The sequence below is a fragment of the Pezoporus occidentalis genome, unplaced genomic scaffold (assembly GCF_034315485.1).
Source record: "Pezoporus occidentalis ecotype Australia unplaced genomic scaffold, CSIRO_AGI_Poc_V1 ctg178, whole genome shotgun sequence".
Taxonomy (NCBI): domain Eukaryota; kingdom Metazoa; phylum Chordata; class Aves; order Psittaciformes; family Psittacidae; genus Pezoporus; species Pezoporus occidentalis.
In genome coordinates, this window is record NW_026913618.1 from 716417 (window position 1) to 744159 (window position 27743).

Here is a 27743-nt window from a genome sequence, read left to right on the forward strand (position 1 = left end):
CTCACACAAACCCCCTTCGCAGGAGCAAACAAACGGTAAGGAGATGGAGACTGCACGTGGGTGTGCTCTGGCTCTGGGCAGGAGACCCAGGGCAAGGCTGCTCCATGGAACACACACCAGGAGCCAGCCCCCCTGTAAAGGGGAGCCCCATTGGCCACGACCCCCCGGGACTGGTGGGAATCATCCCTTTTGCAGCAGGTTAAATAGCATTTCGACACCTCACACCGCACAAACAGCTTCGAAACCGCCTCTGTTCTGATGAGGAGGTGTTTAAAGGCAGCCTCCACTGCACACACGCACCTCTGCGTTTCAAGGCTGATGTCCCCGCTGTCAGCCCGTGCCATCCCCTGGCTGTCATCACATCCCAGCAAGCAGCACAGTCGTGTGCTTTGCTCCGAACTCAGCATTCCCCTGGGAGAGGGGTCTGGCCACTGCTACCCCCAGGAAGGGGATGTCACCCACCATGGCACCTCCTTGGGGAAATGGCTTTCACCCCGTTGGTGCCCTGGCTCGGGGGCACACACACCTCACCCCCACCCTGCGATGCCCCATCCCTCCTCACCCCACAACCCAAACCAGGGCAGGGGCTGCAGCCCCGGACCCCTGAGTACCGCACACAACCACAGCAGAGGCCGAGGGCTGCCATGAGGGATGCCATGAAGAACCCATGGGACACAGCGCGCGATGCTCTGCAGCAGGGTCAGTGGGACCTGGTTGAGCGTGACCTGCTCCGTGACTTGCTTGCCAAACTGGACGATTTTATTGTTGCTTTGCTCCTTGATCTCCCAGGCATTACAGAATCGCACACCATCGCACGCAGCCCGAGCCGAGCCACCCACCCAGCTTCTCCTTCAGTACCACCGGGGCAAGTGTTGCCTCCTTGCTTGTGCCCAGACAGTAATCGGTGACCGTGTGTTAATTTTAGGGAATTAATTAATTTCCTTGCAACATGAGAGGTTAATTAAACGCTGGCTAGTTGCTACCAGTCATTGGAGGAATTCTGCTCCTGAGTCCTTTCATGGCCTGAATGCACCAAAGGAAGAAAAAAGGAAAGAAGGAAGGAAGGAACGAAAGAAGCCCTTTCAAGACCACAGAAAATTGCAAAAGGATGTTTCTTCCAACCCGACATGACAAAATTGAATTCCAAGCTATTTAATGCATGCACGAAACGCCAGAGGGAAACCCAGCCCGAGCACTCCATCCAGCACGACAGGGGAAAGGGGTTCGCAACACGAGCACTCGCTACGGCACCGACTCAGTGCTTCAAACTCCGGACTTCCAGGCGGTTTCGCTCAAGTGTCACTACCGGATTTAAGGAATCTCACAGACAGGGCTATCGCCAGCATTTCCATGGGACATACAGCTAAGGTAACACTGCGGCTATGGGCAACATTAACGATGGACACCTCGGGAAGCCACGGTCCCGGGTGGCGTTGGGAGCCCCGCTCAGTCTGCAGGGGCACCATGGCCCCCCCCGCCGGGGAGGGGGTCCCGGTCCCACTGTGGGTGCAGTGGCCCGGCCTGGCCAGTGGTGTTTGAGCAGTGACAAACCAGCCCCGCGGTGGGGACATGGGGAGCCACCTGGGTTTGTCCTTAAAACCGGGGTTTCAGGGGTTACACCGCCACGAGGAGGATGCCATGCAGCCTGGCGGGACGCCCCTGCCCGCCTCACACCGGCGTGGTTCGTCTGTTGGCCGGGTTGTTGTGCAAAGACTCCTTGAACTCTTTGGGGATGGAGTTATGGACCTGTAAAAACCCATGGTCCCGCTCCGAGTTGAGCAGCGTCCCCATGGTGACCTTGGAGGGATCCCTGGAGAGGGTGAACATGGAGATGTCGGTGGAGGGGATGGTGCTGAAGCCCTTGCTGACGGGCGACATGTCCCGGGACCGCGGCTCGGTGGAGCGGGAGCTGGACCGCCGGCGGAAGCGGTACCTGTAGGGCGGGAGGCGGGTGAAGGCCGACTTCTTCAGCAGCTCCGAGTGGGACTTGGCGCGGATCTGGCGGTGCTTCTCGATGTACATGTGCACGGCGATCACCCCCACCATCTCGGCGATGATGAAGGACAGGGCTCCGAAGTAGAAGGACCAGCCGTAGGAGTAGCTCTTCTTGGAGTCGCTCTGCCCCGGGTCCCCCGCGTTGGCCGAGATGTAGACGATAATCCCGATGATGTTGCTGAGACCTTCAGGGGAGGAAGAGAGGGAAAGGAGCTTGTTTGGGTGGCAGGAGAGGGATAGAGGACCCCAGTTGAGCAGGAAGGGTGCTGGGGATGACAGCCTCATCCCCATGGGGCACCAACCCCTCTGCCAGCACACTAGGACCACACTGATCTCTGCTGCCATCCCCATGTAGAGATACAGCCGCATATACTTTCATGTATATTCACACATATTGAAGGAAAAACAAGCACTGTTTTGTTTAGGAAAGGGACGTTTCAACAGCTGAGGCTGTGGCCTGAGCAGAGCCAACCGATGGGGTAAGGAGGGGATCCCTATAGCGTGAACACAACTTGGCATGGCCCTGGGAATGCAGGGAAGAAGGAAAGGCTCCATCTCTTCTCATTTCTGGTGGAGCCCAAGGGCTTTATTTGGGATCGGGGCAGTTTTTGCACTGCCAGCAGCACCAGGGCTAGGGAGCAGATGATGGATTCCTGGATTTACTTAATGAATCGATTATGTTCTTTCTGTTGTTTTCTCATCTGCATCAGCAGCTCCTGCCAGCCGAAAGAGGGAGAGCAATTTGTCTCTTTGTGGGGAGAGGAAATACACAGAATAGAGCAGTTCCTTGAGACAAAGACATTGTCATGAGATAATCAGTGGAAGCGCACACTGAGGAATGAGTAATCCATAAGGAACGGCCTCCCAGGGCAGCGGTTTTCCTTGCAGGACTGCAGCATCCTCTGTGCCTGCTGCCAGCACAGCGCCTGCCCTTCCCTGGTCCTACAACTGCTGCTTGGGGTGATGGAGGGTAGAGCCCCCAGAACCTGCCCTGGGCTGGGTTACGCTATGGGAGCCCCTCCTGAGCTGCAGCACCCACACGGGGACCACTGGGGAGAACCCAGTGGATGCTTAAAGCGCTGTGCAACTTCGTGACCACGCACCAGAAACCTCTGCTGGGTTTTCCTGCAGTGAGGGTTTACCCATGGGACAGGAATGTTCACAAAGCCCTGGGAGGGCCCACGGCCCATCCCAGCTCCCCCAGGCCCTCCCATGCTTCCAGCACGCTGGAAGAGCTGCCCGCTCCCGACCCCGCCAGGCAGCTCCTACCTGCAGAGACGAAGAAGATGCCGGCGCTGAGGATGACGTTGTGTTTGCTCTTGTAGAACTCGCTGGCCGCCACGCAGAGGCCCCCGAAGAACAGCAGACCCACGCTGAGGATGGGGAAGATGCTGGAGGCTCGCACCGCGCCTGCAGGACAGCGAGAGGGAAGGGAAAGCATCACCACAGTGCCCCACTTGGTTACTGCCACAGGGGGTGGGCAGACCCAGTCCCTGCTATGAATCCTCTGCTTGTCCCCAGGCTGCTCTGGAGCCCAGCAGCAGCCCTGCAAACCCAAGTGATTCAGGCCTCCCGTCACAAAACCATCTTAAACACTCAATTTCTTTCTTTATCCTCATAGGAAACTGAAGGAGCTCTCTCTTCTGGTGGTGTCACACACTCAGCACGAGCAATTTACCTTCCCATTGCCAAACACAGCACCCATGGGTGGTGACATGGGTGGCATTGCCTCGAGTCTGGGACTGCAGAACCCCCAGGCGTCACCAGCCTGGCAAGGACCAGCACCACCAGCCACAACGGTCAGGACCCTGTTTCTTGGCTCCCCGAACCATCTCAGCTGCTTTGAAAGTCAAGAATTTACAAACTAACACACCTAAAAAGTCATCAAAAAGTCATTTTCTGGTGCAGGGACAAACATCATCGACATGGACAAAAAGCCCAGGACCCAGAACCCACCACATGCAATGCGATGGCTCCGGTGCCGGGCTCCATCCCCATGGGATTAACTCCAGCAGTGCCTGGCTCTACACGCTTGGGAGTCACTGACTGAGCCCCATACAGAATGGGCTTCTCTACATGGTCTCTCAGAAGTTCAGCTTCCCAAATGACAGTAAAGGGTAACAAATGCAGCAAAACTCTACCTGCTGCACCGAAAATACACTGTGCCTTAGTCTGGGCTCTCATCCCCCTCTCAGGGCCTTTATTAAAGGCACAGAAATACAGAGAAGCCCCATTAAAATGCCATTCTTGGGCTTTAAAATAGGCTTTTTATGTTAAATGTGGGAGGGGGTGGGAGAACTTCAACGCTCATCTACCAAAATTGCAAACCAGCTCCATTGAGTTCATTCCCCCCTCAGACGGGTGAGCAGGGCTGACGGAGCCCTACGGCTCTGGGGAGTGGGAATTCAGAGCAGCATCGGGATGGGCAGCAGCTGGGTAAGGCAGGGGCTGCTGCTGGGCCCTGCGCTGAGCAAGGGTGATGGGATCGGGGGTCCCTGCACGTCAGGATCCCTCCTGGCTCCAGCAGCTCCGAGCACCCAGCGATGCCAACGCTGCGAGGCTGCCCTGTGCTCCTGTTTGGTAATTTGGGGGTTCAGATGAGCCTTTTGCCATGCTCACACGTGTGTGTATTGCCAGCATGCCAGGCAGCGCACATCCGTGCTGCTTTGCCTGTCGGGGCGTGCGTCATCTCTGCCCAGCCCCTGTCAGCCTACACCTCGGTGCAGCAAAGTGCTCAGGGACGGTGCCTCTTCCCTGCAGGGTCAGCCTCACCCCAGCACCAACTCCCCCATGTAAACCCCTGCGGGTCCTGCAGGCCGCCAGGACAGGAGGACCCTGCTCTTCCCATTGGATCATCCCGCCCTGTTCCCGCTCCATCTCCCAGCTTGGCTCCTGCTGGCAGAGCACACATCAGATGCTCCCTGTGCTCTCCCAGTGAGCACCAGCAAACCCAGCTCAGGGAACGACCAGGAACACGCACCCTGTGGTGCTGCACCAAGGACCTGCCTTGCTCCCCGGCACCCCTCATGCCCCAACAAGCTCCAGCTGTGCTGCTGCTGCTGGCAGCACCAGACAAATGAGCCATTAGCTCTGCCACTGCAGCGTGACGTGGCCACGCTCGGGTAACCCAGAGGGTCACCGCAGCTGTGTGGGGAGCCCGGGGAGCTGCGGCCCGTCAGCATCCTGCAGCAGCGGGGGGACCTGCGGGGTTAAGCTCTGTGTGGGGGTCCCTATGGGGCGCACGCGGTCCCGTTGCGCAGCCCCATCGTGCCCTCGGGAAGCAGACTCACGGAGCAGGTACTCGGCCGTGTCTTGCTCGTAATCAGCATCCTCGGGGAAGTGGTCGATCTTCTTGCAGACGCCTCGGAAGGTGCCTGCGGAGACACAAGCAGGAAACCCTCAGCCCCCTCTGTGCTGGCAGGAGCTGCTGGATGCGCAACCACGAACGCTGGTCCCCAGGGACAGTTTGGTGCCCGGATGCTCCTGCACCCCCAGTGCCCTCCCGTGGGGCTGCACGTTGATATACCCCACCATGAGCCCTATCTCAACACTCCTGATGAGCTGAGAGGAGAGGCCCAAACTGCCCTGGTCCCCCTGCATCCCCCAGCAGAGCCCCTCCATGCTCCATCAGCGTGGTGAAGAGGAGGTGAAGCAGGGCAGGCACTTACCGGCACCCAGGCAAACCCCCTCAGCTCTGACAGCAAATCAATGAGATGTGAATAACCCTCCCACCCTTCGGGTCTGACCAACACCTTATTCAGCTGCACTGAGGGCTCCTTTGGGATGTCAGGATCATACAATCACATACATCCTGCTAGGAGACCAACAGCACCAGGCTCAGGGTGGCTGACCCAGCACATCCCCTGCCCCAGCACTGCGGCACTGAGTGACCAGCCTCATCCTTCCAGCCTGGCTCCTTGGCAGCACAAAGGAGCAGCTTGGATTTCCTGCTGACCCACAAGGGCAGGGCACGGACGAGGAGCCTCAGCACGTTTGCTCAAGGAACATCTGGGCCGCAGCTCAACTTCCGAGATGAGATTATTTTGGAGGCACAGATGAGTCATTTAAATGACTTACAAAGAGTTCCCATCCTGCTCACCCTTCCTGCCGCTTCCCAGTGCTGCTTCCTGCCCGGAACACCGCTGCTGGGCACAGCCAGAGCTGGCAGAAGGTCACCCTGATGAGCAGTCCGTACCCTACATCAGCCACACGTCCCCCACAGCAGCCCCATGCATGGCCATGGATGAGCCACCTCCCTTCTCCTGCTCATGGGTCCCCACGGCACAGCTCCAGATTGGGGGCGAGAGCATCCCCACTGCGGTGGGCACCGGCAGCACTGACTGTAAGGCCTGGGGATGGAGGCAGATGCTCTGGCATCTGCTGGCCTCCCACTGAGCATTTGGGGGAGAAAAAGGCTCTTTTTCCATGTGTTTTTTTGTTTCCCCCTCCCTGAAGCAAACCAAACACATTCCATCTTTAAGCACCCGCCTGTTTGCTTTGGCTTTCTGCTCACTGTGCTTTCGGGCTCAGCTCTCTCCTGGGCCAGAGCCATGCAACTGTGCCACTGGAGGAAAAAGCCAAGGAAAAGCCAAGGACGAGGCAGGCTCCAGTGAGTGATGTCCTGTGGACTCAGCTCCATGCTGCAAAACGTGGATTTGGGGTGTGAACAGGGCAGATGGCTGTGTCCAGGGCAGGGGAGAGCCCTGGCCTTCAGATGGGCTCATGGGACTGGCTGTGAATGGGCTCTTGCCTCTTCTGCTCATGCATCCCACAGCCCCAGCAGCCTGGTCCATGCTGGACAGGCAGGGAGAAATTAAAGGCATTAAAAAGTGATGAAGGAAGTCCTGGCTCTGCCCAGTTGCACTCATGGCTCTGTTGTGATGGATGCAGCCATCACCTCCTGCGGGTGCTGCGAGCCTGCTCCTCACCGCAGCCTGCCAAGGCCCCATGTACTGCGCTCGGTGTCTGCTGGGGATGGCTCAGAGCTTGGCTCGTGCCACGGTGAGGGATGGGAACACAGCTCCTCAGGGTCCAGGGTGTCTGCGGGATTCATGGATCTGCCTTCTCCAGAGCAAGCTGCAAAAGGTAATGCAAGAGCAGGCGCGATGCTGTCCTCAGTGCTATAAATGGGGAAACTGAGGCACAGAGCGGGGCTTCTCTGCAGTGCAAAGGGGCAGGGTGACGTGAAGGAAGCCCTGCAGTGTCTAAACAGAGGAAGGGCAGCCCCTCACCTGAGCACATGGCCAGGTCATGCTGGGTCCGTCCCTTCTCCTATGGGACCAGGCAGGAGCCAGCCGGCTCGGTGTCCCACACGGCATCACGCTGCTGCTCTGCACCCCGGCTCCGGGCTCGGGGGAGCTGAGCATCGTGACAGGCATCAATTACAGCCTGGAGATGAAGCTCTGGAGGTGGGAAGCTGTCATCCAAGAGGGAGACACGGCATCGAGGGAGAGCTGCCTGCTCCCGTTGCTTTGGGAACTGCGGGCGAAGGGGAGGCTGGAAACCAGCACCACGAATGGGGCTGGGGAGGCAGCGGGCACGGTGAGGACGGCAGCTGCACAGCACAGCCCATCCTCCTCCTCGTCATCATCCTCCTCTCCCTGGTACCTGCCAGCAGGGCTCTGCCACACACCCCCCACAGCCACATCCCACATCTGTCCCTTTGCTCTCCAGCCACCGGGCACAGAGTGGGGCTGTGCTGACCCACAGCACCCCAACACACCCCAGCATCCCCAGGCACAACTGCTGCGGTGGGACAGATCCACCCTCTCCCACTTGGAATGCCTGCAGAGCTGCTGTCAGCGTGCAGGACACGGCACCGTGTCCCTCTGCAGCAGCCCCCTGGGGCGTGGGACCATCATCCCTTATCTGATCAGTGAGAGGATGCTCTCCCTTGGTGCCATGTGGGAACAGAGTCTACAGCCTCTGTGAGCCCATCAGCACAGCGTGCAAGTGAGGATACTGATCCTGGGCTGGAGCTTGGAAGCTCTCAGAGCTCCCTGTGCTGAAACCCAGCTCTGGGCTGTGGGGACTGACCCACACCCCCCCTGCCCCGAGCAGCAGCAGGCCGAAGAGCCCCACATCCTTGCTTCTGTCATACACAGCATCCAAGATAAACCTGATGTGAGGGAAAGGGTGACCCTTGGAGCAGGAGATCCATGTGAGAGCAGGGGATGTCCCGTTCCAATGCAAACGCCCCCTGCTCCATCAGTGCGGGCACACTGCTCATCCCTCCCTCCCTACTGCAGCCAGGACCGCACAGGGCCATACTGCATCCACACTGTCTCATCAGCATCTGCAACCTCGCCCCTTCCTTCAGCCCTGCTGGTCCCAGGCAAACACTTTCTTTGCAACAGAAATGGGATAGGAGAAAATAAATATCAAAATCATGGAATGGTTTGGGTTGGAAGGGACCTTAAAGCTCCTCCAGCTCCAGCCCCTGCCACGGGCAGGGACATCTTCCACTAGAGCAGCTGCTCCAAGCCCCTCTGTCCAACCCGGCCTTATGAACTAGATGAAATCAAGCGCCTTTCTCAGTGTTGCTGCTGCCCTGCTTGGTCCCCAAAGGCAAAGGGACCCCAAACCCCTGCAGGGCAGCCCCATGCAGAGAGGGGACGGGCTTTGGGGGCAGCCCCACTGCCCTCCCAGCTCCGCAGCATCTATTTCACGCTCTGACATTTGTTTTGGATCCTTTACTCCCTCTGTTCATTAACTGATGCTCGTCGCCATGGCAACCGCTGAGTCACCTGACACACAACTTCCCAGCCTCCAAACAAATACCACAACAAGGCTTAAACCACAAAAAGCATCCCCTGACCCCCAAAATGCTCCCTGAGGATGGGGCCCTGCCACTTGCACCCCCAAGGCACAACCTCAGCCTCCAGACACCAGCAGCAGTGGATGCAGCACTGCCTTTCCTACGCTGGCCTCACAGCTGGGCCCCGGTGAAGCAGCTGTAAAACAAACATCACAGGCATGCAGGAGGTGGGGTTTGCCCCAGCCCTCACCTCCGGAGCCTCCTTCCTCTGCCCATGCTCTCTTAGCAAGGACTCAGTGCTGGATCTCCTGCTCCCCCGCCAGAACCAAGGCTGTGGCTGTGAGCTCCGGCACAAGATGCTCTTGGCTCAGCCTCTGCCGATGCCTGGGTGGCTCCATGCCCCTTTGCCATCACTGAGCCATGAGCTCCTGGCCTGGGCACAGCACCCAGAGCAGCTCATGCCGTACAGACTCCATCCCCTTTGCCTGTGCTCAGGCTCCTCTCCCTGCACAGCAGGAAGGGAGAGCTCTGGCACATCCCAGCCTGCTCAGAGCAATGGCCATGGCTGCCTGCATCAGTCACAGCACTGTGGGTTCTATTCATCTGCGGGCCCAGAGAGCACCAGTGGAGGCAGAGGCTGCGGCTCTTCACCCCCCATCAGCTGCCCCTGGTGGATGTGAGTAATCTTCCCTCTCTATCAGTGTCAGTCCTGATGAGCCAGCTTGGCTTTCCCCTGCGCTCCCTGCCTGAGCAGCTCTGCTCACAGCCGCTCCAGAGCTGGGAAGCAGGAGTGTGATGGGAGCCTTGTTCCATCGGTGCTGCCTCCCCTTGCCCACCCCAGCACAGGACAGCTTCTCCCTTCACTGTTTCCATCCTAAGAAGCCAGACCTGATCATCCCTCATCCAGAGCACATGGGGCACATCCAGCACACAAAGCAGTCAATAAGCTGCTGTCCTGGTGCTCTCCCATAGCCAACACCACTGCCAGCCCCAGGAGCAGGGGCACTGATGCCAGCCGGGACAAGAATGCCCTTCAAACACCCACTGTGCTGCCCAGGTTGGATTAAAACCTGAGCTGAGCAGCTCCTGAGCATCCCACAGCTGCAGGTGCAGCTCCAGCACCTTCCCCATGGATCAACCAACCTTGTCCTTTGCAGTGGCTATAAGCCAGAGCAGCATCCATCCATGCCCTGCACCAACCTCAGTGAGCATCAGCTCGAGCTCTCGATTGAATGAAGCCACTTTAACCCAGGCTCTGCAGGGAAGCCCTCTTCACTTGGCAAATCTTCCAGGGCATTTCCTGCCTGTAAGCACCTGCGTGGCAATGGGATCATCAGCTGCACAGTGCCTGCAGGGTGTCCCTGCCTGATGGCTCCGGGCTCACTGCAGCCTTTAGCTAACATCAGATTGAATTTGGATGAGATGAACTCATATCACAAAAGCAGTGAATGCAGGATGTGTTAAGGCATGCCTTGCCTTGCCTTCCTTCCCCTCCCGCAGGGCTGCTTTCATCCCCTGCTCTGCAGGATTCTTCGATCCCTCTCATCCCACTGGATCAGAGCATCCCCGCGCTGTGCATTAAGTAACGTGACTAACGCTGGTTCCTGCTCCCGGACAAGGGCTGCCTTCCGCACAGATTTGTCGCTGCTGCTTTGGCTCATTCATATGTCCACATCCAAACTCTCTGCGCTGCATTTAGTGCAGGATGCAAAGGCAATTAACTGATCTGATCTCAGGTCTTTCTCTTCTCAAAGCCCTTTTCCCCAGGGAGGGGGTTGAGGGAAGCGCACGCCTCATGATGGTGAAAATATGGCTAAGGACATGAATCCTAACCCGAGAGCCAGAAGACTAAAGAGCCCCAGTTACGGCTTTAAAATCTCATTACTCCTCCTCCAGCGGAACAGTTTTCCAGGGAATGTTCTGCTTGTTGCTGCTCAGTGAGCAAACAGGCTCAGGCTGGGGAAGAGGAGCTAAATCCTTCCAAAGCAAGGACCCAATTCCTCACGTTGGTTGGCTCAGCCAGGAGAAGTCCTGGGGCAAGGTCACGTTTCAGCCCTCTGCAGTCCACACTGCCCAGTAAATTCAAGTGATTTATATCCCAAGTTGTGGTTTACAGTAATGGCCTTCCTAAGGAGACCCTGTCATGGCAAATCTGTTTGGAGGCAGTGGTGGGGCCACGATGGTGCAAGTCCTCTCAAAATTAATAGTGTTTGGAGACCCAGAGGTCCAGGCTTTGCTGGCAAGCGCTGGGGACGAGCCTGCGGCACATCCTCAAGAGATGCTCCTCAGGCTCTGCACTCCCTTGAGTAACAAGAGCAAGATACCTAAATATCTCCAAGGAATTAAAACTTCAGGGCTCATCTTTTTTTACCTCCCACCCACCTCCCAGATGCTTGGAGAGATGGAAAGAAATTCATCTCTATTCCTTCCCTTCCCCAGCTTCATGCTCTGCAAGGGATCCTGAGGCTCTTTGCATAAAGTCCCTGGTGTGCAATTATGAAGCTGTGGGGTTTCAGGTCCACGTTAGACCCATCCATCACACGGAGACCAGATGCCACTGTGCAGGGCTCTGCTCATCCCAGAGCAACCCAGCTGGAAGAGCTGCTCAAGCCAAGGATGCTGCCCGGTGTGGAAGCCTTGAGAAGGGCTCTGCTCTCCTCCCAAAGCCAGGAAAACCTTTGGGAGCCAGGCAAGCAACCCGTCCTCTCCATCAAATCAGTTTCGTGGCTCTTCAGACCACAAGCTGTCAGCACATGCATCTGTCTGCTTCAAACTTCACTGGAGAGCCGCTCAATTAAGGCAAAACCTGTGCACTCGTTAGAAGAGACTCCCTGCTCTGCGTTACCCTCCATAGCTAATAGCTCTCTCCTGTTGGGATGGATGCTGGGATCCTGCCAGCGGGATGAACCCCCTGCTAGGTTCTCCCCCAGCACATCCCCATCGCTCCAGCAGCCCCACACCAGCTTCCCACCGGGGTCCTGGCGCAATGTGGCTCCATCTCCACTTCACACCCTCTCCCCCTCCCTGCGGTGGTGGCTTGTGTCTGAGCAGTCTCCTACACAGATCTGCCTTTCCTGAAGGACTTCTTCCCTCTTGCAGGGAAAAAAAGAAACCAGTGGAAAAAACCCAAGTAAATGGAAGGAGCACAACAGCGAGGAGGTGGCAGAGGTGGGCTCCGTGGCGCCAGTCCGAGGCCAGCGTGAACACACACACACACACACACACAGCAGTGCAAGAGCTGCCCCCCCCCCGTGCACCCCGGTAGCTCAGCAGTGGGGGGGAGCAGCACGCAGCTCCACACCGGGCATCCCCACACGGCAGGGGCACAGCGCAGGCGCTCGCACCGGGGTGGACCGGGAGCTCCTGCCAGTTTTCAGCAGGGAGATGCTGGTGCTCGGCGTGTGTCACAGACTTGACTCTTCAGCACTGCTGAAAGGGGGAAAAAGAAGGGAAAAAAGATCTCCATTTTTGACAGTGACTCATCATCTCCCATTCTGGAACCTGTGGGGTTGGTGCAACCTACACAAGGCACTTCAGAGGAGCAAAACAATTCTGAATAATAGAGGAGGAAGGAAAAAAGTTTGGAGATGATGGGTAATTTCCAGCGTTCTGCTCAAAGGGTTTAGCTTTGGTTTTCTCATTACAAAAGTAATCAGGTAATGCACTGGAGCTGCCTCCTGGGGTCTCCCCCTGGGTTTCCTCCCTCCCTCCTTCCACATCCCTGGAGCTCATGGCAGGGAAATGCTGCCAGGAAGATGCTGGGCTTTCCCGGGAAGGAGGGCACATGGGCTGCGGCAAACACAGTGCCCAGGGTGGCCAGCACACTGCCAACACCAAGAGCCTGAGATGGGGCTGGGGAGGAGCACTCTCATCAGCGTGCCAAAGGAAACCATCCCATGTTTTATCTTAGCAGTGAATAAACACTGATTTTGATTTCAGAAGGTAATTGACATCCCTATGACAGTGAAATGAGCGCCGGAGCAGCCAGAATCAGCGTAAATAAGCCATGTGGTAGAAATTAATGAGCTTCCCTGATTGAGTTTATCCCTTTAAATTAATACAATTCTAGCAATTAAAAAAATAATGAGCTTTATCATTAGCTTGTTCGCCTGCCTGGAGATGCTGATGGGAAGAGACGGGGCAGGAGCATCCCCGTGCCTGAGGTATGGACACAGGTGGGCAGGACCCCCCTCTCCTTCCTTTAATGAACATTTTAGACCCACTTGGGTTGGGTGATGAGCTCCTTCCAGCCTCCTCTCTGGCTTCAGCAGCAGGGGCAGCCAGCTCAGCCCCAGGAGACTCCTGGATCACAAAGCTTACTGCTGACAGGACATAGGGAAGGGGGTCTGTCCCATAGCATGGTGCTCTGTGCCTGTTTGGGAAGGAGAGCTGATGCTCCCTGAGCCATGGCTGCCTGCCAGGCACCCATCCTACAGCAGCCAGGGACTGTTTGAGAGTAAAGACTCTTTTATTGCTTTTGATGCCCTCAGCAATTTGCCCTTCATGATCATTTCTGCCTCCATTGTAACAGCTCCTCATTTAATTTGTCAAAATTCAGGCCCTTTTCTGCTTCTCCTTGTGGACCCAACTTCCATACATCAAATGATGGCTTTTCCCTCCTCTGCTCTTTCACTGTAATGGGTTTTTTGGTCTTCTTCACTGCCGGTGTCTCCCCAGCCTGGCTCCATCACATTTGCAGCCATCGTTCCTCATCAGCCCACTCCGATCGCTAAATAACAGCACGGACGTGGGATGCAGGACTCAAGTTGTGTCCCTTGCCAGAGCATGGACCAGCTCCTCCAAAAAGCATCATTCACAGTGTCTGCAGCTCCCATTTCTGCACCACATCTCCGGGCGCTGCTTCTGCAGCCTGTGGGATAACTGAAGTTTCCTGTTGACAGGATCCGCCTGCAGCCTCCGCAGCCTCTCCAGCACAAGGGTTGTGTCAGTGAGCCTCACACACAGCTGTGCTGATCCCAAACCCACCTCTGGAGCCAGAGGTCACCACTCCAGCAGTCACAGCCTCACAGCAGCAGTCAGCATTAAACCAGCAGAAAGAGGATGGAGGAAGCAGGGAAGACCCGAGCCCTCCTCCAGCACAACGTGAAGATGGTGAGGACAAACCTCACCAAGCAAGCCCAAGGCAGCCTTCCAGTGCTTGCACATCCGAGCTGGCATAATTCACAGAAGGACCCGGACTCATTTATTGGAGTGCGTTTGACTTACATTGAGAAATGGGCAGAACACTGAAAACTGGTGACAAAACCACCCAGACGGGACCAGATGGGAAAACCCAGGATGAAGATCGTAATAACCTGGGATTCTCTGGTTAAACAAGAGCTGCTAATTCAGACAATGATAACACACGGGCATAGGGTGCTCTGCTGCTGCTCCAGAGCCACGCCAGGGCCAGATCATCCCCGGGGCTGCGTAACCACTTATTTATCATAAGTAGGAGCAAAAGCTGCATTACGCCAGGAAGCCGAAGGTTTCACTTTGCCAGTATTAAAGCATCCTTGGAATCGCTAAAACCCTATAAATGACAATTTCATCGCTCTGAAGCGCCCAGCACAGGGGAGTGCTATTTTAGACTCCGTGTTGACAGCTGAAGGGGAATGGATCACAGAATTAAGAACTAGTTGCTGCTCAAGTCCAAGCAATCATGACTTGATTACGCTTCTTATGGGCAAACAGAGGCAAGTCCCAGGCACCAACATATATTCTGGATGCTTTGAGAAGTCGACTCACAGAGCAGAAAACAATTATAAGGCAAATCAGTTCGGAGAAAGGCTTTAAGCATAAAGGCATGACTGTGAATAGAGAATGATTTAAGTGTTTCACCCCCAAACTCACAGCCGCAACAGGAGTTTGCATCTGTTGAAAGACTGCCTGGCTAATATGTAAACAGCTATAAAAATACAAACATGGCCAGCAGAAGGAAGAAAGGAGATATTCATAACTCTGAATATAAATCAGCAGCCAGGAATTGTGGAGCACTGAGAGAGGACACAAACAAACAGCAGAAACCCACCAAAACGTCTTTCTGCGCTGCATGAGGATGAACAACCACAGGAGCAACGCAGCCGCCCGTTACCCAGCGCAAATGGCACACCGTTAGTCACGGGGCTGAACAATGTTAAATAACTGTTATTACAACCGTGGCATTTCATAGGCAGCACATTCACAGCCCAGAGCTTAAAGAGATGCACCAGAGGAGCCAACGGAGCAGCTAACAGCGATGCCCAAAACCTCAAACCTCGCCAGGACGTTGCTGAGGAGGATGAGGATGGTGATGGCCTGTGGCAGGGCAGCAGTGGTGGGGCTGCTGCTGTCCCCAGCCCCAGCATGCTCTGACCCCAGAGCTCGGGCTGGTACCTGATGGCACAAGGTGGGACTCAGAACAAGGGGATAGGCCATGGACGGTGCTGATAGGTTGTGGTCACCAAATTTGCTTTGGTCTAACCACCAAAGGGAGTGCTGATGAGGGCATGTTGGTGATGGTGAGCACAGAGCCGGGGCTTGGGCAGCTCAACAGCAAGCAGGGGATGATAAGCTTGTTGGCCAAAGGAGCTAACCTAGTGCTTTGATGCACAGCAGCCTGCAATAACAGCTTCAAAGTTGTATTCCCTATTTCAAGGTGAAGCAGATGCTCCAATGTGTGACCAATACCACTGTCCATATTCCCAGGAAGGTGTTTATAGAAGCAGGGAGGGTTCCAAGAGGCTCCAGGGGTGCCATGAGGAGCCTGGCTGGCCAGCGAGCCCCTCCACACAGCCCCAGCCCAGCACCCCGCATTGCACCGAGGGCTGCAGAAAGCAAATCCTTTCCCAAAAGAGCCCCATGGCACGGAATAGCAGGGCTAAAAACACGTGCAGGGGCTCGGGAAGCGCAGCCAGAGCTCCAGCAGACGAGCCCGTTGCCAAAAGGCAATTCTGCACCTCCGAGCACTGCACGAGGCATTAAAAAGGTCACTCCTGAAAGGAGGCTCTTTACAAATAAACCCATTTGCCGTGGCTGCGGTGAGTCACGGCGGAGCGGAGCACAGCACCTCCCAACCCAGTGCTTCTGACAGGCCACGAGCGGGGCGAGCGCTTCCCGGTTACAGCTCAGCAATAGGTTTTAGAGCTGCAGAGTCAGTCTGGGAAGCACGTTCAGCCTGGGAGGAGGCTCCTTGAAAAAGAGAGGTGTTCATTTTGTCCTTCCTCTCTCATAGCCCTGATTTGGAGGTATTTGAACTTCAGATACGTGACTGCCACTCAAGCACCTGCCTTTTTATATATGTATATTTCTGTCACATCTCCCTAACGATATAAATATTTGAAGTTTTCAGTTGATGCGCTGAAAGGGACTCCATCCATCAAAGCCAGTTTATTTCAGGGAATTCAGTGGGCATCGGGCTGCATGTTTGCTGCTGCGGGAGGAGGATGCTGGCAGCCTGCAGCCACCGGCTCCCCATCTCCAGCACTGGGCTCATCCCGGGGGTCGGGGTCCGGCGCAGCCCCGGGCGCTATCCCAAGGACCGGAGCACATCCAGCATGGACAGATTTAGCTCGTTGCTGCCGGGAGGCAGAGCCGCCTCCTCACCATCTGCGGGAGGGGAAGAGAGCCCCAGGAAGCTGCTTCCAATGCCCCAGATGGGGAAAAGCGATATTCGAGAGTAGCACCGTAGTTTCACTCTTTTCTTTTTTGGGAGAACAAGAAGGGACTGTGCTATAGACTGAGCATTAGGAGAGGACTGGGCTGGTGAGGGAGTGAGCCGTGCAAACCTTGCCTGATAAATAAAAGATGCTTACCTACGCCCGGGTAAGCTTTCCAGAAGTTATCACAGAATCCCAGACTGGTTTGGGCTAGAAGGGACCTTAAAGCTCCTCCAGCTCCAACCCCTGCCACGGGCAGGGACACCTTCCACTAGAGCAGCTTGCTCCAAGCCCCTGGGTCCAACCTGGCCTTGAGCACTGCCAGGGATGGGGCAGCCACAGCTTCTCTGGGCACCCTGTGCCAGCGCCTCAGCACCCTCACAGGGAAGAGCTTCTGCCTAAGAGCTCATCTCAGTCTCCCCTCTGGCAGGTTAAAGCCATTCCCCTTGGCCTGTCCCTCCATCCCTTGTCCCAAGCCCCTCTCCAGGTTTCCTGCAGCCCCTTCAGGCACTGGAGCTGCTCTCAGATCTCCCCTTCAGGAGCCTTCCCTTCTCCAGGCTGACCCAGCCCAGCTCTCTCAGCCTGGCTCCAGAGCAGAGCTGCTCCAGCCCTCACAGCAGCTCATGGGCCCCACAGCAATTTCCATGCTGTAGCCCTTGCTCTGCCCCAATGCCTTTGGGAGGGCTTTGCCATTGGAAACACTGTGCAGGCAGTGCACTCCCTGCCTGGGGGCAGCTGCAAGGGCAGGTACAGGATGAGAGTGCATCCTGTCCGTCACCCATTGCCTTGGGATTTCACAGCACCAAGAGACCAAAGCTTCCTTGGGCTCTTAAACACTGTCCTGCCCACAGCAGCACATGGCACTCTATCTAATGCTCTCCTTTCCACTGCCTGTGCCACAGCCCTGGCACTGCAAGCTCAGCTCCAGCCACCCTTAGGCAGAGAACAGGACCACACTCCCAGCTACAAACCTGCTCCACTTTCAGATGGATCAGACCTGTGCAAACTGCTCCTGAGCCTCTCATGCCATTACCTTAGCCATAACCCAGCCTCACCTTTGCCCAGCTCCCAAATCTGACTGAAAGCACAGAACACTTTGATGCATTAACTCCAGAAGCATAAAGGACCATGAGATGGATGGACAGCAGATGCCAAGGCTTTCCAGCATCTTCCTGTGCCACATTAAACCACACGGAAGAGCCCATCCTGCTGCTGTTGAAGCCTGGTGATGCTTTGGCATCAGCTTTGAGGACAGCAGAGCACAGCGAGCTGGGGGTTTGTGCCTGCCAGAGGCATTTGAGTCCCCAAGCACACAGAAACCACCGTGGCTTCCTCTGCACCGCCCCTGCTCTCCCAGCACCTACCTGGGGCTTCCCCTGCGGGTTTGCTCACACATTTCCAGCTCAGGGTCCTGCCCAGAGCCCACCATTTCACCCTCAGCACTGCTCAGCCCTCACTGCACATCCTCCCAGCCCTTTAATGGCTCTGGCCCAGCTGCAGCTCAGCAGCTCCACCTTCGTTAATGCTCATGGCACACACCTGGAGGATGCTCCAGCATCTCCTTTTGGCTGAAGGAGATGATGAAAAGCGCCCTGAGGGCTGTGCTGTGGGGATGGGGCAGCCTGGAACCAGCCTATGTATGCTGGGTTACTGTGTTTGCTGGGTATTTGCTACCATATCACTTCCCGTCCCACTCCCACCTCCGCAGCTCCCTTGGGACACTCTGCCCCCTGTCTATTCATTGTCCACCGTCAGTGCTCAGTGTGCAGCCCCGGCCTCATCCACCTCTCCTGCTGCCAAGAAGGAGCAATTCCCCCTCCACAGGCTCCCGCTCGGTTCCGGCAGCACCGGAGCATCTCAGCGGCTCCAGGGGCTCCTGCTGGGGCCGGTGACGCGGTCCCCGGGGTGCAGATGGGCGGTGGGGGCTGCAGATCACAAGCGTCTGCTCGTTTTGGGTGCTCAGCTGGAGCCGCGCGGAGCCGGGAATTCACAGCCCTGGAAATAGGCTCTGCGCGGGAGGTGACGGTGCAGCGGCCCAAAGCGCTGCCAGCGCCGCGCTGCCGCCGGGGCTCAGCACCATGAAACCCAGGGCCGGAGGAACAGAGCTCCTGAGAGCCAATGGGTGTTCCGGTGCTGCTTCCTGGGGGACTTCTCATCCTCCGAGGGGAGATGTGTCCACACTGACAACGCACATCACTTCTAACCAAGGGACTGAAGCTGCGTAGCCTGGAAAGACTCTGCTTAAGACATTCCGAGATGCTCCCGTGCTGCAGGAGCACAGCTCAGGGTGGAGGAGATGCCACGTCCGTCACTTCAGCTGCCAGCGAGCTGGGACTGGCAGTAAAGACACACAGAACACTTCAATGGGGAATGGCATTTGGCTGTGGGGATGCTTCTGTCCCAAAGGACCAAGCTGCTGATGCTGCCTGGGACTGGGTACCAGCAGCTCCCGTGCTTCCCACAACAGCACTGGAAATAGGGTTGGGGCAATATGCAGAGTAGATATTATTTTAATCCATTCTGATGATTTAAAGCTATTTAAGATGCACACACAGCTTCCCCCGGCCCCACTGCCATCCTGTGCTCTTGCTGGAGCACGCTTTGACTGCTCGGTGACAAGCAGATAGCCTGGTTCCCTCTTCTCACCCTGGCTCAGAGGTCTCACACCTCAGGCTGCAGCTCTCCCAGTTCCTACAAAAGGCCGAATCACTCCTATCCTTCTCCAGCATTCCACATTGGAGGAAAGGCCAAAGGCTGATGTAGAGGAAACACTGTCACCCTCAGCTAAAGCATGCAGAGGAACAAGAGACTCTCCAGGCACAGAGGGAAGGCGCCTCGGGGCTGCGAGAGGCTTCCAAATGGCAGGAAAAGCCAATGTGAGGCCTTGGGCTCCCAAAGTGACAGTGACCTTTCCCAGGCACTAAAGCAGCCCCGGGCTTGGCGTCAGCCCCGGGGGAAGGCAGCCGGTGACTGTCACAGCGCCTTGCGATCGCTCACGCAATGACACGGTGTGATGCAACCGATGATGCTGATGCATCAAAGCACTCTGACAGCTGGAAAAAGAACTGGAAGTCGGTCTTTAATATCCAGCCAAGCACCAGCCAGCCCGTCCTGAAGAGCTTCTGCTCTCTCTGCCCAGCCTCTCCGGGAGGAGGAAAGTGTCACCCCTGGGACCTGGAGCAGTTGTCCAGGACATGGGCACCGCAATGAAGGTGCCACAGCATAAGCCAATGCTGATTTCAATAAGCTAAAATCAGGAACACATTAAAAGGGTAGCTGCTCGTTGGTAGCCTCTCTGGGGCTTTTCCCTCCCCTTGTGACTCCAGAGAGTAAAGGTATAATTAGAGGACAATTACCAAACCACCAGTAACATTGGAAATGTGAGCATTCGAGAAGCACAAACACAAATATCACCCTCAAACAATGACTTTTGTCATTGCTTGTCACTGCCCAAGTCCCAAGTGTATTATTGCCAATGTTAACACTCCACAGGCTCCCAGCACCCAGAAAGGGGTGTGTGTGTGTGTGTGTCACACATCCCCCTACTCCCTGTGCCCACCCTGGGGCTCCTCTCCCAGCTCCTGTCCCAGCCTGATCCTCCTCCTTCCATGCAAACCACTTGGCATAAAGCGAGTGCACAAAGTGCCCAGCGAGGAGGATGGGATGGCAGCGAGGGGATGGCAGTGAGGGGATGGCTTCTCCCATGCTGTCTTTCTGCTGTCCCCCACCTGCCCTGGCATTTTCTTATGGATCTGTTTGTATAACAGAGCAACACATCTCCAAAGAGCCTGACATGGGAATGGCGGAGCCATCCTCTGCAGCCCAACAGCACTGGGTTTGCCCATGGATTGTGGTGTCAGGAGATAAGGAGCAGGCAGTATGTGAGGAAATCCTCATGCAGCATCACCCACCCAGCAGCCACAAGCGTTCCTCCTGCCTCTGCCCTCGATGACTGTGAAAAATCCTGGTATTTTCAAGCCTGTCAAATGCATTCAGCCAGTGTGCAAATGATTTCTGCAAGGTGAGACGAGCAAAGCCATGGACCTTTCGGAAGGGAGGTGAAGCCACCCTCTCCACACCAAGCACTAACCCAGAATGCAAACACCCGCCTCAAGGAGCCTGCTTCCAAGTGCCATTTGGAAGCGAGTTTCAGATGCTGTAGCACAGCTGCAGGGGAGCAGGGCAGTGGGAGCCCTCCCTGGTTCCTCCAACATCACAGGCACATGGAGAAAACCCACTCTAAATGCACAGCCTTGTTCATTCCCTGTCTCCCTGCGGGTGCTTCGGGGAGACTCGGAGTGGGCACCTTTCCCCTCAATGTCTTTGACTAACTCACCCCCAGCACCTACAGCACTGATGTGCATCAATGACCATGGATAGGTTGCATCTGCATCCCGGCAGTGCAGGGCCGTGAGTCAGCCAGAAGCTGGCAAAGGGAGCCAGGGATTAACCCCCTGCCATGTGCGGCCCCTTGGGCAGCAGCTGAGAGCCCCCTGTCCTTAAGGGTTAGCACATTTACAACCTTTTCAGAGCAATTATGGAAAAGGAGGTTAATGTCCGTTTATGAAGTGCTCGTTGTGTCCATTAAAAATACCCCATGGTGAAATCCACGTGCAAAGTAGCCACGGAGAGCAAGTTTAATGCTGCGGCTGCCTCACCCCACCTCATCCGAGACAGCATGGGCTGCTGAAAGCATCACAGGGCTCCACACCAGGGCTGTTACCTGGACCGCTGTGCCAAGGAGCACAGCGAGGTCCAACGGGATGTGCTGGTGGGCAGGACAGGGGCTTTACCCTATGACCAGTGGTAACAGTGCTGTGTGCCTGCCTGGAGCTGTACCAGAACCCGCACGGCCTCACACGACAAAAGGCAAAACTCATGCAGAGGGAAGGGAAGTGATTTACCAAGGGCCACATAACTCAGCAGCGGAGCCAAGCATCAGTCCCCGCTCCCTGGCTTCTCTCAGCAAACGTCATCCGCTGGCACCTCCCCGGGGACTGGAGGATCCGGGATCGATCCATGGGCATCCTCCCCCAGCGCGCGGCTGCGGTCCCAGTGCCAGCCCCAGCACCAGGGTTCGTTAGCCAACGCTAATTATCCACAGCCGTAATGGAGGTAGTGACCTTGCATGGGAAAAAAACCCACTCGAGCCTCATTCAGATGCAGACTTCCACCTCTATTAACCACTAACAGCTCTTGAGATGACAGGCTCTGCACCACGCCTATGCAGCAATAAATGCCTGTTTCTGAGCTGCTCACAGCACACATTTTACTCATCACGTGCTGCTCGCAGGCAGTGTGGGAACCAGCTCTCCACCCCACCCCAGGAGATGGGAATTGTGTCCACATTAACACTGCAGCATCCCGGGAGGGTGAGTTCTGCACCCCCTGTTTGAAGTGATGGCTTCTCAAAGCAGAGCTTTGAGCACACAGCTCCTCCCCGGACACGTTCCCAACAGCAACACGTTCCAAAGGCATGGTGCCAGCTGGCAGTGGCCCGGGACCCCTCTCTGTCCAGAAGGGTTGTTGTGGCTCTTAATGTCTGGCCACATGCCACAGGAACGTGGGCCTGGAGCAGAGCGAGGGTCCAGCTAGCCTCATTGCCAGCTGCGTTACAGGACAGGAATTAAAGCTTATTCAGTACATCCTCCACCAAGGTGAGGGGAGACTGAGATGAGCTCTTAGGCAGAAGCTCTTCCCTGTGAGGGTGCTGAGGCGCTGGCACAGGGTGCCCAGAGAAGCTGTGGCTGCCCCATCCCTGGCAGTGCTCAAGGCCAGGTTGGACACAGGGGCTTGGAGCAAGCTGCTCCAGTGGAAGGGGTCCCTGCCGTTGGGATTGGATGAGCTTTAAGGTCCCTTCCAACCCAAACCATTCTATGATCCTATTCTATCTCAGATGCCTCCATTGTCTGCTTCCCATCACATGAGTTAACACAATGCCTCTTAGCTCTTACAACATGAAGAGCAAATAACCCCTCCCCATTCATCTGCCCAAACCTTCCATGCTGTCATATACCCATCCTGTCTCCCACTCCACCACCTCCAGCCCATGCCAGCAGCCCCTGTCCGTGCCACCCATCTCGGCATGGCATCATCCCCTTGAGCCATGATGGAGCTGGCGAGCATCCCCGGGACAGAGCTGTGCTGCCAGCCAGGGAGAGCAGGATGGCTGCGTACGGAGAGCCTGGCACAGCACCGCAGAGACCCCGCCACAGCGCCTGGACCACGAGCGCCGTGCAGAAGTGTTGGACTGCACGTCGGGCTGTTGATGAGAACCTATTACAGACGCCAAGCAGACAGAGGAACAGGATGAGCAGCTCCTTAAATACCCACCTATAATGAGTGGTGAGCAAAAGTGCTCGATCATGGATGATTGCAATCTCAGGGACATTTGCTTGGCGCGTTTAAAAATTAAAGATAATAACTTTCTAACAGAAACAATATTGCTGTCACCTTGGGGAAATGCTCTGCTTGGAAGGACTGAGAGGAGCTGGAAGCGGGGGAAGAGCTGGTGGCGGTCCAGGGGCAGCTGCTTCCAGCCCAGTTTAACGCCTTTGCTGCGAACCAGCTCAGCAGAGCCAAAAGCAGCCATGGACAAAACCAGCTGGGGGGAAATGGAAAGGGAGAAGCAGGAGTGGTACCCAGGAGCAAGGAGTACCCTGAGCATCCTTCAGGCCTGCTGAAAGGGAACTGAAAACATAATCAGAAAGTTAAAAACAGGGCTTTTGGAGTTGGAAGTACAGTCAGGACATGTACACAGCTGATAGGAGAAGCTACTGGGATCACAGGAAATGAACCTGCCACCCAAAGGTTTAAGCAAAGCAAGGAGGAATTCTCCAGGGAGCTGTAGTCCCAGCTTCACTGCCAATGTAAACCACCACCAGATCATGACAGTGCAACTGTCAGTCATGAAGCAGAAGTGACACACAATTATTTATTCATCAGCTACTCCTGTTCTGTACTTGGAGACAAACAGGCTCCTGTATTCCTGCAGGAGCTGGCGAGGATGCTGAACAGCGACATGAAGTGGAAACGCGAAGCTGGTCAGGCTGGGGAACTTTCTCCCAAGAGCGTTCAGAGAGTAGGCTGAGAAGGTGTCTGAAGGCCTAAAATGGAGTTTAATAAACCTTGGCACGCTGTTGGATTTCTAGAGGACAGGATGAGCTGGTTTAATGCCACGAGCAGCGACTCTGGGCAGCGGTAGGGGCAACATCGCCCATGGGTGAGCAGTAGGAGGACCCCAATGAGGAGATAAATGTCAAACATCCATGTAGAAAACAGACTCATCAAACGCCTCACATTTTTCCTGATACGGTTACAAATCCAGTTAATAAAGGAAATCAGTAACATAATATGTTTAGAGTTCCACAGGGTATTTGATTTAGCTCTCCTGAAATAGGAAAAAGACTGGTATTACGCAGAATCAACAGTGCTGTATTAAAGGGACTGGGAGGCAGATCACAGGGATTGTACCTTGTCATCCGATGGGATATTTCTACACAAATCGCCTGCTACCAAGGTAGTGCTGAACTATGACAATGTCTTTATCCAGGGTATTAAAGAAAACATGGAATAATTGCTGGTAAAAGAGACAAACAGCACAGAAAAGACTGACTGCAATACTGGGGAGTGATGGAGGTGGGTTGGTACCATGGACTCATTCAGTGATGGCCCTTTTATGCAGCCAAGTCCAAGACTAGGAGAGCAAGCTGCAGTCCGGGGGTAGGAGATGATACCCTGGCACTGGGCAGCACAGAAGGGGCTGCAGGTCGTGGTGGACCCCATGTGTGGGAGCTTCCTGTGAGATGCTGTAGGTAAGGGGGCTGGGGTACAACCAGACCAACAGCATGAAGAAAGAAGGAAAACCAGCTTTTATGGCTATGTGAGACTTAAATACCAGGCATTATTTCATAGAATGACCAAAAAACGGAATGGTTTGGGCTGGAAAGGACCTTAAAGCTCATCCAGTTCCAACCCTCTTCCACGGGCAGGGACACCTTCCACTAGAGCAGGCTGCTCCAAGCCCCATCCAACCTGGCCTTGAACACTGCCAGGGATGGAAATATCCCTTAAAACATGGGATTTCAAGCAGCCCTGTGCAAATTCTCCTGCTACCTCTGCCCGGTTCAGATCCACATGATGCCACAGAGCCAGTCCCCGTGGGTACCATGCAACAGGGAGGACAAGGAGGCTCCCTGCCTTTAACCATGCTGAATTTAATTAAACTCGATGAAAGCAGAAGTTGTTTTCCTTTCCTAGAAACAACACAAACCAAAGCAGCTATTTCCCAACATGAGCTTTTTCCCTGAAGCGCCATGCGCTTCCCTACCTTTCCTATTAACAAGGAAGTCACAGGGGACAAGGACTGACAATAAACAGCCACAGGGGACAGACACACCAGCAAACACTGGCCATGCTCGAGCAGAAGCACCAGGTGACATACACTGAGTGTTCACACACCGTACAGGTGCTAATCAGAACTGAAACGCTGCAGTTTGGAGCAGGGGCTCTCCCAGCACAGCAGCCCAGGAGCACCCGCAAGGCCCCAGGTCCCACATCCCCCCTGATCCGTGTTCTCCGGTGCCGCTCTCTCCATCGCTCTGTGGTGGCTTCATTCAGGATTTATCCGCTCTGTGCTCCGGTGCTCGCGTGCTCTGTGCCATTGGCTCCGGCGCAGGCGCCGTGTGTGTGACTGACACGGGCTGAACGAGCAGCTGCGACGGAGCGTGCAGCAGCCCCGCGTCCGTCACCTCAGTACCCATCCATGCACCCCGCCAGGCCAGCGGCTGGGGCTCTTTCTTAGTGCCTCCATCCCCACACACATTAAACCCCTGTTAGCAGCGGGAAGTTGAAGGCCGAGGGGCAGAGAGCACAGCTCGCTGCTCAGAGCATCCTCTGCACCGCAGGAGAACCCGCCCTTCCCACTGACCGTGCTCAGTCCTGGCACAGGGTGATCAAGTGCTACCTTTGCCCGTCTTTCAAGCCAGATGCAGAGAGCGAACGGAAAGCAGAGACACGGCGGGGCCTGACAGCAGGAAGCAGGCAGGACCTGCTGCGTGGGAAAGGGTGCAGTGGCTCAGCACAGAGAGCAGTCCCCTGTGCAGAGAGCACTGACCCTCAGCTTGGGGGACCTCAGTCGCCCAGCAGCACCAGCACAGAGCACACATGAGCTCTGCACAGCTTGGATGTGGAAGTCTTCCCTTCCCAGCATAGCATCAGTTAACAGCCTGTGAGACACCAACACCAGTGCCTTTCCCCAGCAAAATTCCAGAGGGTGATGAGCATCCTCGCCACGTCCCTGCAGCCCCACAGCAGCTCCTTGTGCTCACCCCGAGCACCGATGGGACCGAGTCTCCCTGGTGCTGCATGCTCCCGCAGCTCCATCACCCATCGCTCCTCCACAGCCCTGGCACCCACCCACAGCCCTGTTGCTCACCCCCAGCTCCATCACCCACCTGCACGCTCCTCCACACACAGGGAATGACAGATCCTGTGCCCAGAGTCAGGCCTCAACTGTGCCATGGGTATGGCCAAGCAGCACTGACGCAGCACCGGGCAGAGCCACCCTGCTTGCACAGCGCGAGTCCAGGGACTGGGAATGATGAGCCCCATGGCCAGCACATGCTCAGGGTGATGGGCTGTGATTCAGTGCTGAGCTGTGCCATGGCACCGCTGAGCCCTTTCTGAGCGTGCTGTGCCCAGAAGTGCGGGGCCTCCCCGGCTCCTTCCCGAGCAGTGATTTATCACAGGAGGGAAACATAAAGCATTCGCTATGAAAAAGAAATGCAGCTAGCAACCCCAAGGATTTTGGAAATCACTCATTGCTTCCAGCGATCCCATCTCTCACAGCCCTGGCTGCTGTCTCCTTGGCTCCCTCAGCCCGAGAGGGCTGACAGATTATCTCAAATTATTTATTTTGGAATTAGAGCATGATCCAAACCCTCCTTGAATCAGTAAGAAAGCTCTGACTGACTTCATGGGGTTTAGGACCGAGCACCAGGACCAGACCGGGTATTTCTGCATCCCTGGCTGTGACTCACCGAGAACTTTCCAATGTGGAGGAAGCAGCTCCGTGCCGCGGCTCGCTGCCCCCACTGTTGGAGACATCGCTCCGGGGCCCGCAGGACAGCAGGGACGGTCCCCCCAGTGCACAGGACACCAACTGCTGCTGCTGATTGTAAAAGTTACGGCCCAGTGCGATCCCACCAGCCTGGCTTTGCTGCGCAGGTACCAGCAGGACCTGCCAGTGAGCCAAGCTCATGCTCAAGCACAGCCTGTTGTTGCTCACATCATCTCAACCAGCAGCTCTGGGGCAAAATTGCCCCCAAAGCGTGGCCTGGAGTGAAGGAATGGGGTGAAGCAGGGAGGTGGGTGCCTGGCTGTGGGGTGCAGCCCCCTAGGGACACGTTGCAGTGGGGCAACAGCAGCAGCATCAGCGCACCCGGCCCCGCTCTGCTGTTGGGAGGGGAAGGGCCGGCTGTGGCTGGGGACTCAGCTGTGAAGATCCGGGGTGCGGCGGGTCCCCCGCAACGGGGACGTGGCCCCTGCAGAGCCCCGGGGGGGGGGGGGGGGGGAGAGCTGAGGGGCTCTGCCCCCCGAGCGCTTCGCGTTTAAACAGCGCCAGGGGCCGGGAGGGACCCGCGGTCCCCAGCCCGAGGCTCCCGCCTCCCAGGGAGGATGCACAGCGCCGGTCCCCACGGACAGCTCCGGTCCCCGGGCACGGAGGGACCCCGCGGCGGTGCCACGGCCGAGCACCCCCGTGTTCCACCCTCCAGGGTCCGGCTTTGGGGCTGGGGGTCCCGGGACCCCCCCGAAGTACTTGTGGGCAGGGCCGGGGATGGGTTTTGGGGGTGTTTCGGTACCTTCCAGGCAGCACGTCCTCCAGAGCCCCGAGTGGGTCATCACCTCCTCGTTCTTGCGGCTCGTGTCGTTGTCGCTCGTGGACTTAGTCCTGCACACGCCGCGCGAGTAGAGCCAGTAGTCGGTGCCCACGGCGATGGTCATCAGGCTGAAGGCTGCGAAGGCTCCCACCGTGGTGATGAGCATCTGGACGCCTCTGTCACACATCCTCATGCTGCTTCATCCTACGGCGGCGGCTCGCAGGGGAAGGGCCGGCGCCGCCGCCCGCCGCCGCTCTCCGCGCTCGGCGCCTCATGCCCCCGCGGCCCGCGGCGCGCCGGGCCCCCGCGGAGGCGCAGCGCGGGGCCGCCGAGCCCCCGGGCTCCCGGGCATGGCCCAGCGGCTGCGCGGGGCGCGGAGCGGCTCCGCCGTGCGCCCGCGGCGGGAGCGCGGCGCCTCTCCCGGCGCCTCCCCCCGCGCCGCCCGGACAAGGCAGCGGCGGGGGGCGGCGGGGG

General features: G+C 56.6%; 2 protein-coding genes across 2 annotated transcripts in view; both read right to left on the reverse strand.

Moving 5' to 3' along the window:
* LOC134161691 (E3 ubiquitin-protein ligase RBBP6-like) overlaps positions 1-27743 on the reverse strand; it is a 150199-nt gene that overhangs the window by 38306 nt on the left and 84150 nt on the right. The window lies entirely within an intron of this gene.
* Positions 738-27559, reverse strand: CACNG3 (calcium voltage-gated channel auxiliary subunit gamma 3). Its single transcript, XM_062614763.1, has 4 exons — positions 27252-27559; positions 5286-5369; positions 3265-3405; positions 738-2180 (listed from the first exon to the last, which is right to left on the reverse strand). The coding sequence occupies exons 1-4, from the start codon at positions 27460-27462 to the stop codon at positions 1669-1671; spliced, it is 948 nt and encodes a 315-aa protein (XP_062470747.1). The 5' UTR covers positions 27463-27559; the 3' UTR covers positions 738-1668.

Excerpts from the sequence above, each read along its gene's own strand:
- CACNG3 (XM_062614763.1), bottom strand. The coding sequence starts at position 27,462 with ATGAGGATGTGTGACAGAGGCGTCCAGATGCTCATCACCACGGTGGGA. Across the intron at positions 5,370-27,251 it reads GAGGACGTGCTGCCTGGAAG|GCACCTTCCGAGGCGTCTGC; the intron begins GTACCGAAACAC and ends GTGTCTCCGCAG. Across the intron at positions 2,181-3,264 it reads CATCTTCTTCGTCTCTGCAG|GTCTCAGCAACATCATCGGG; the intron begins GTAGGAGCTGCC and ends CCTCCCCTGAAG.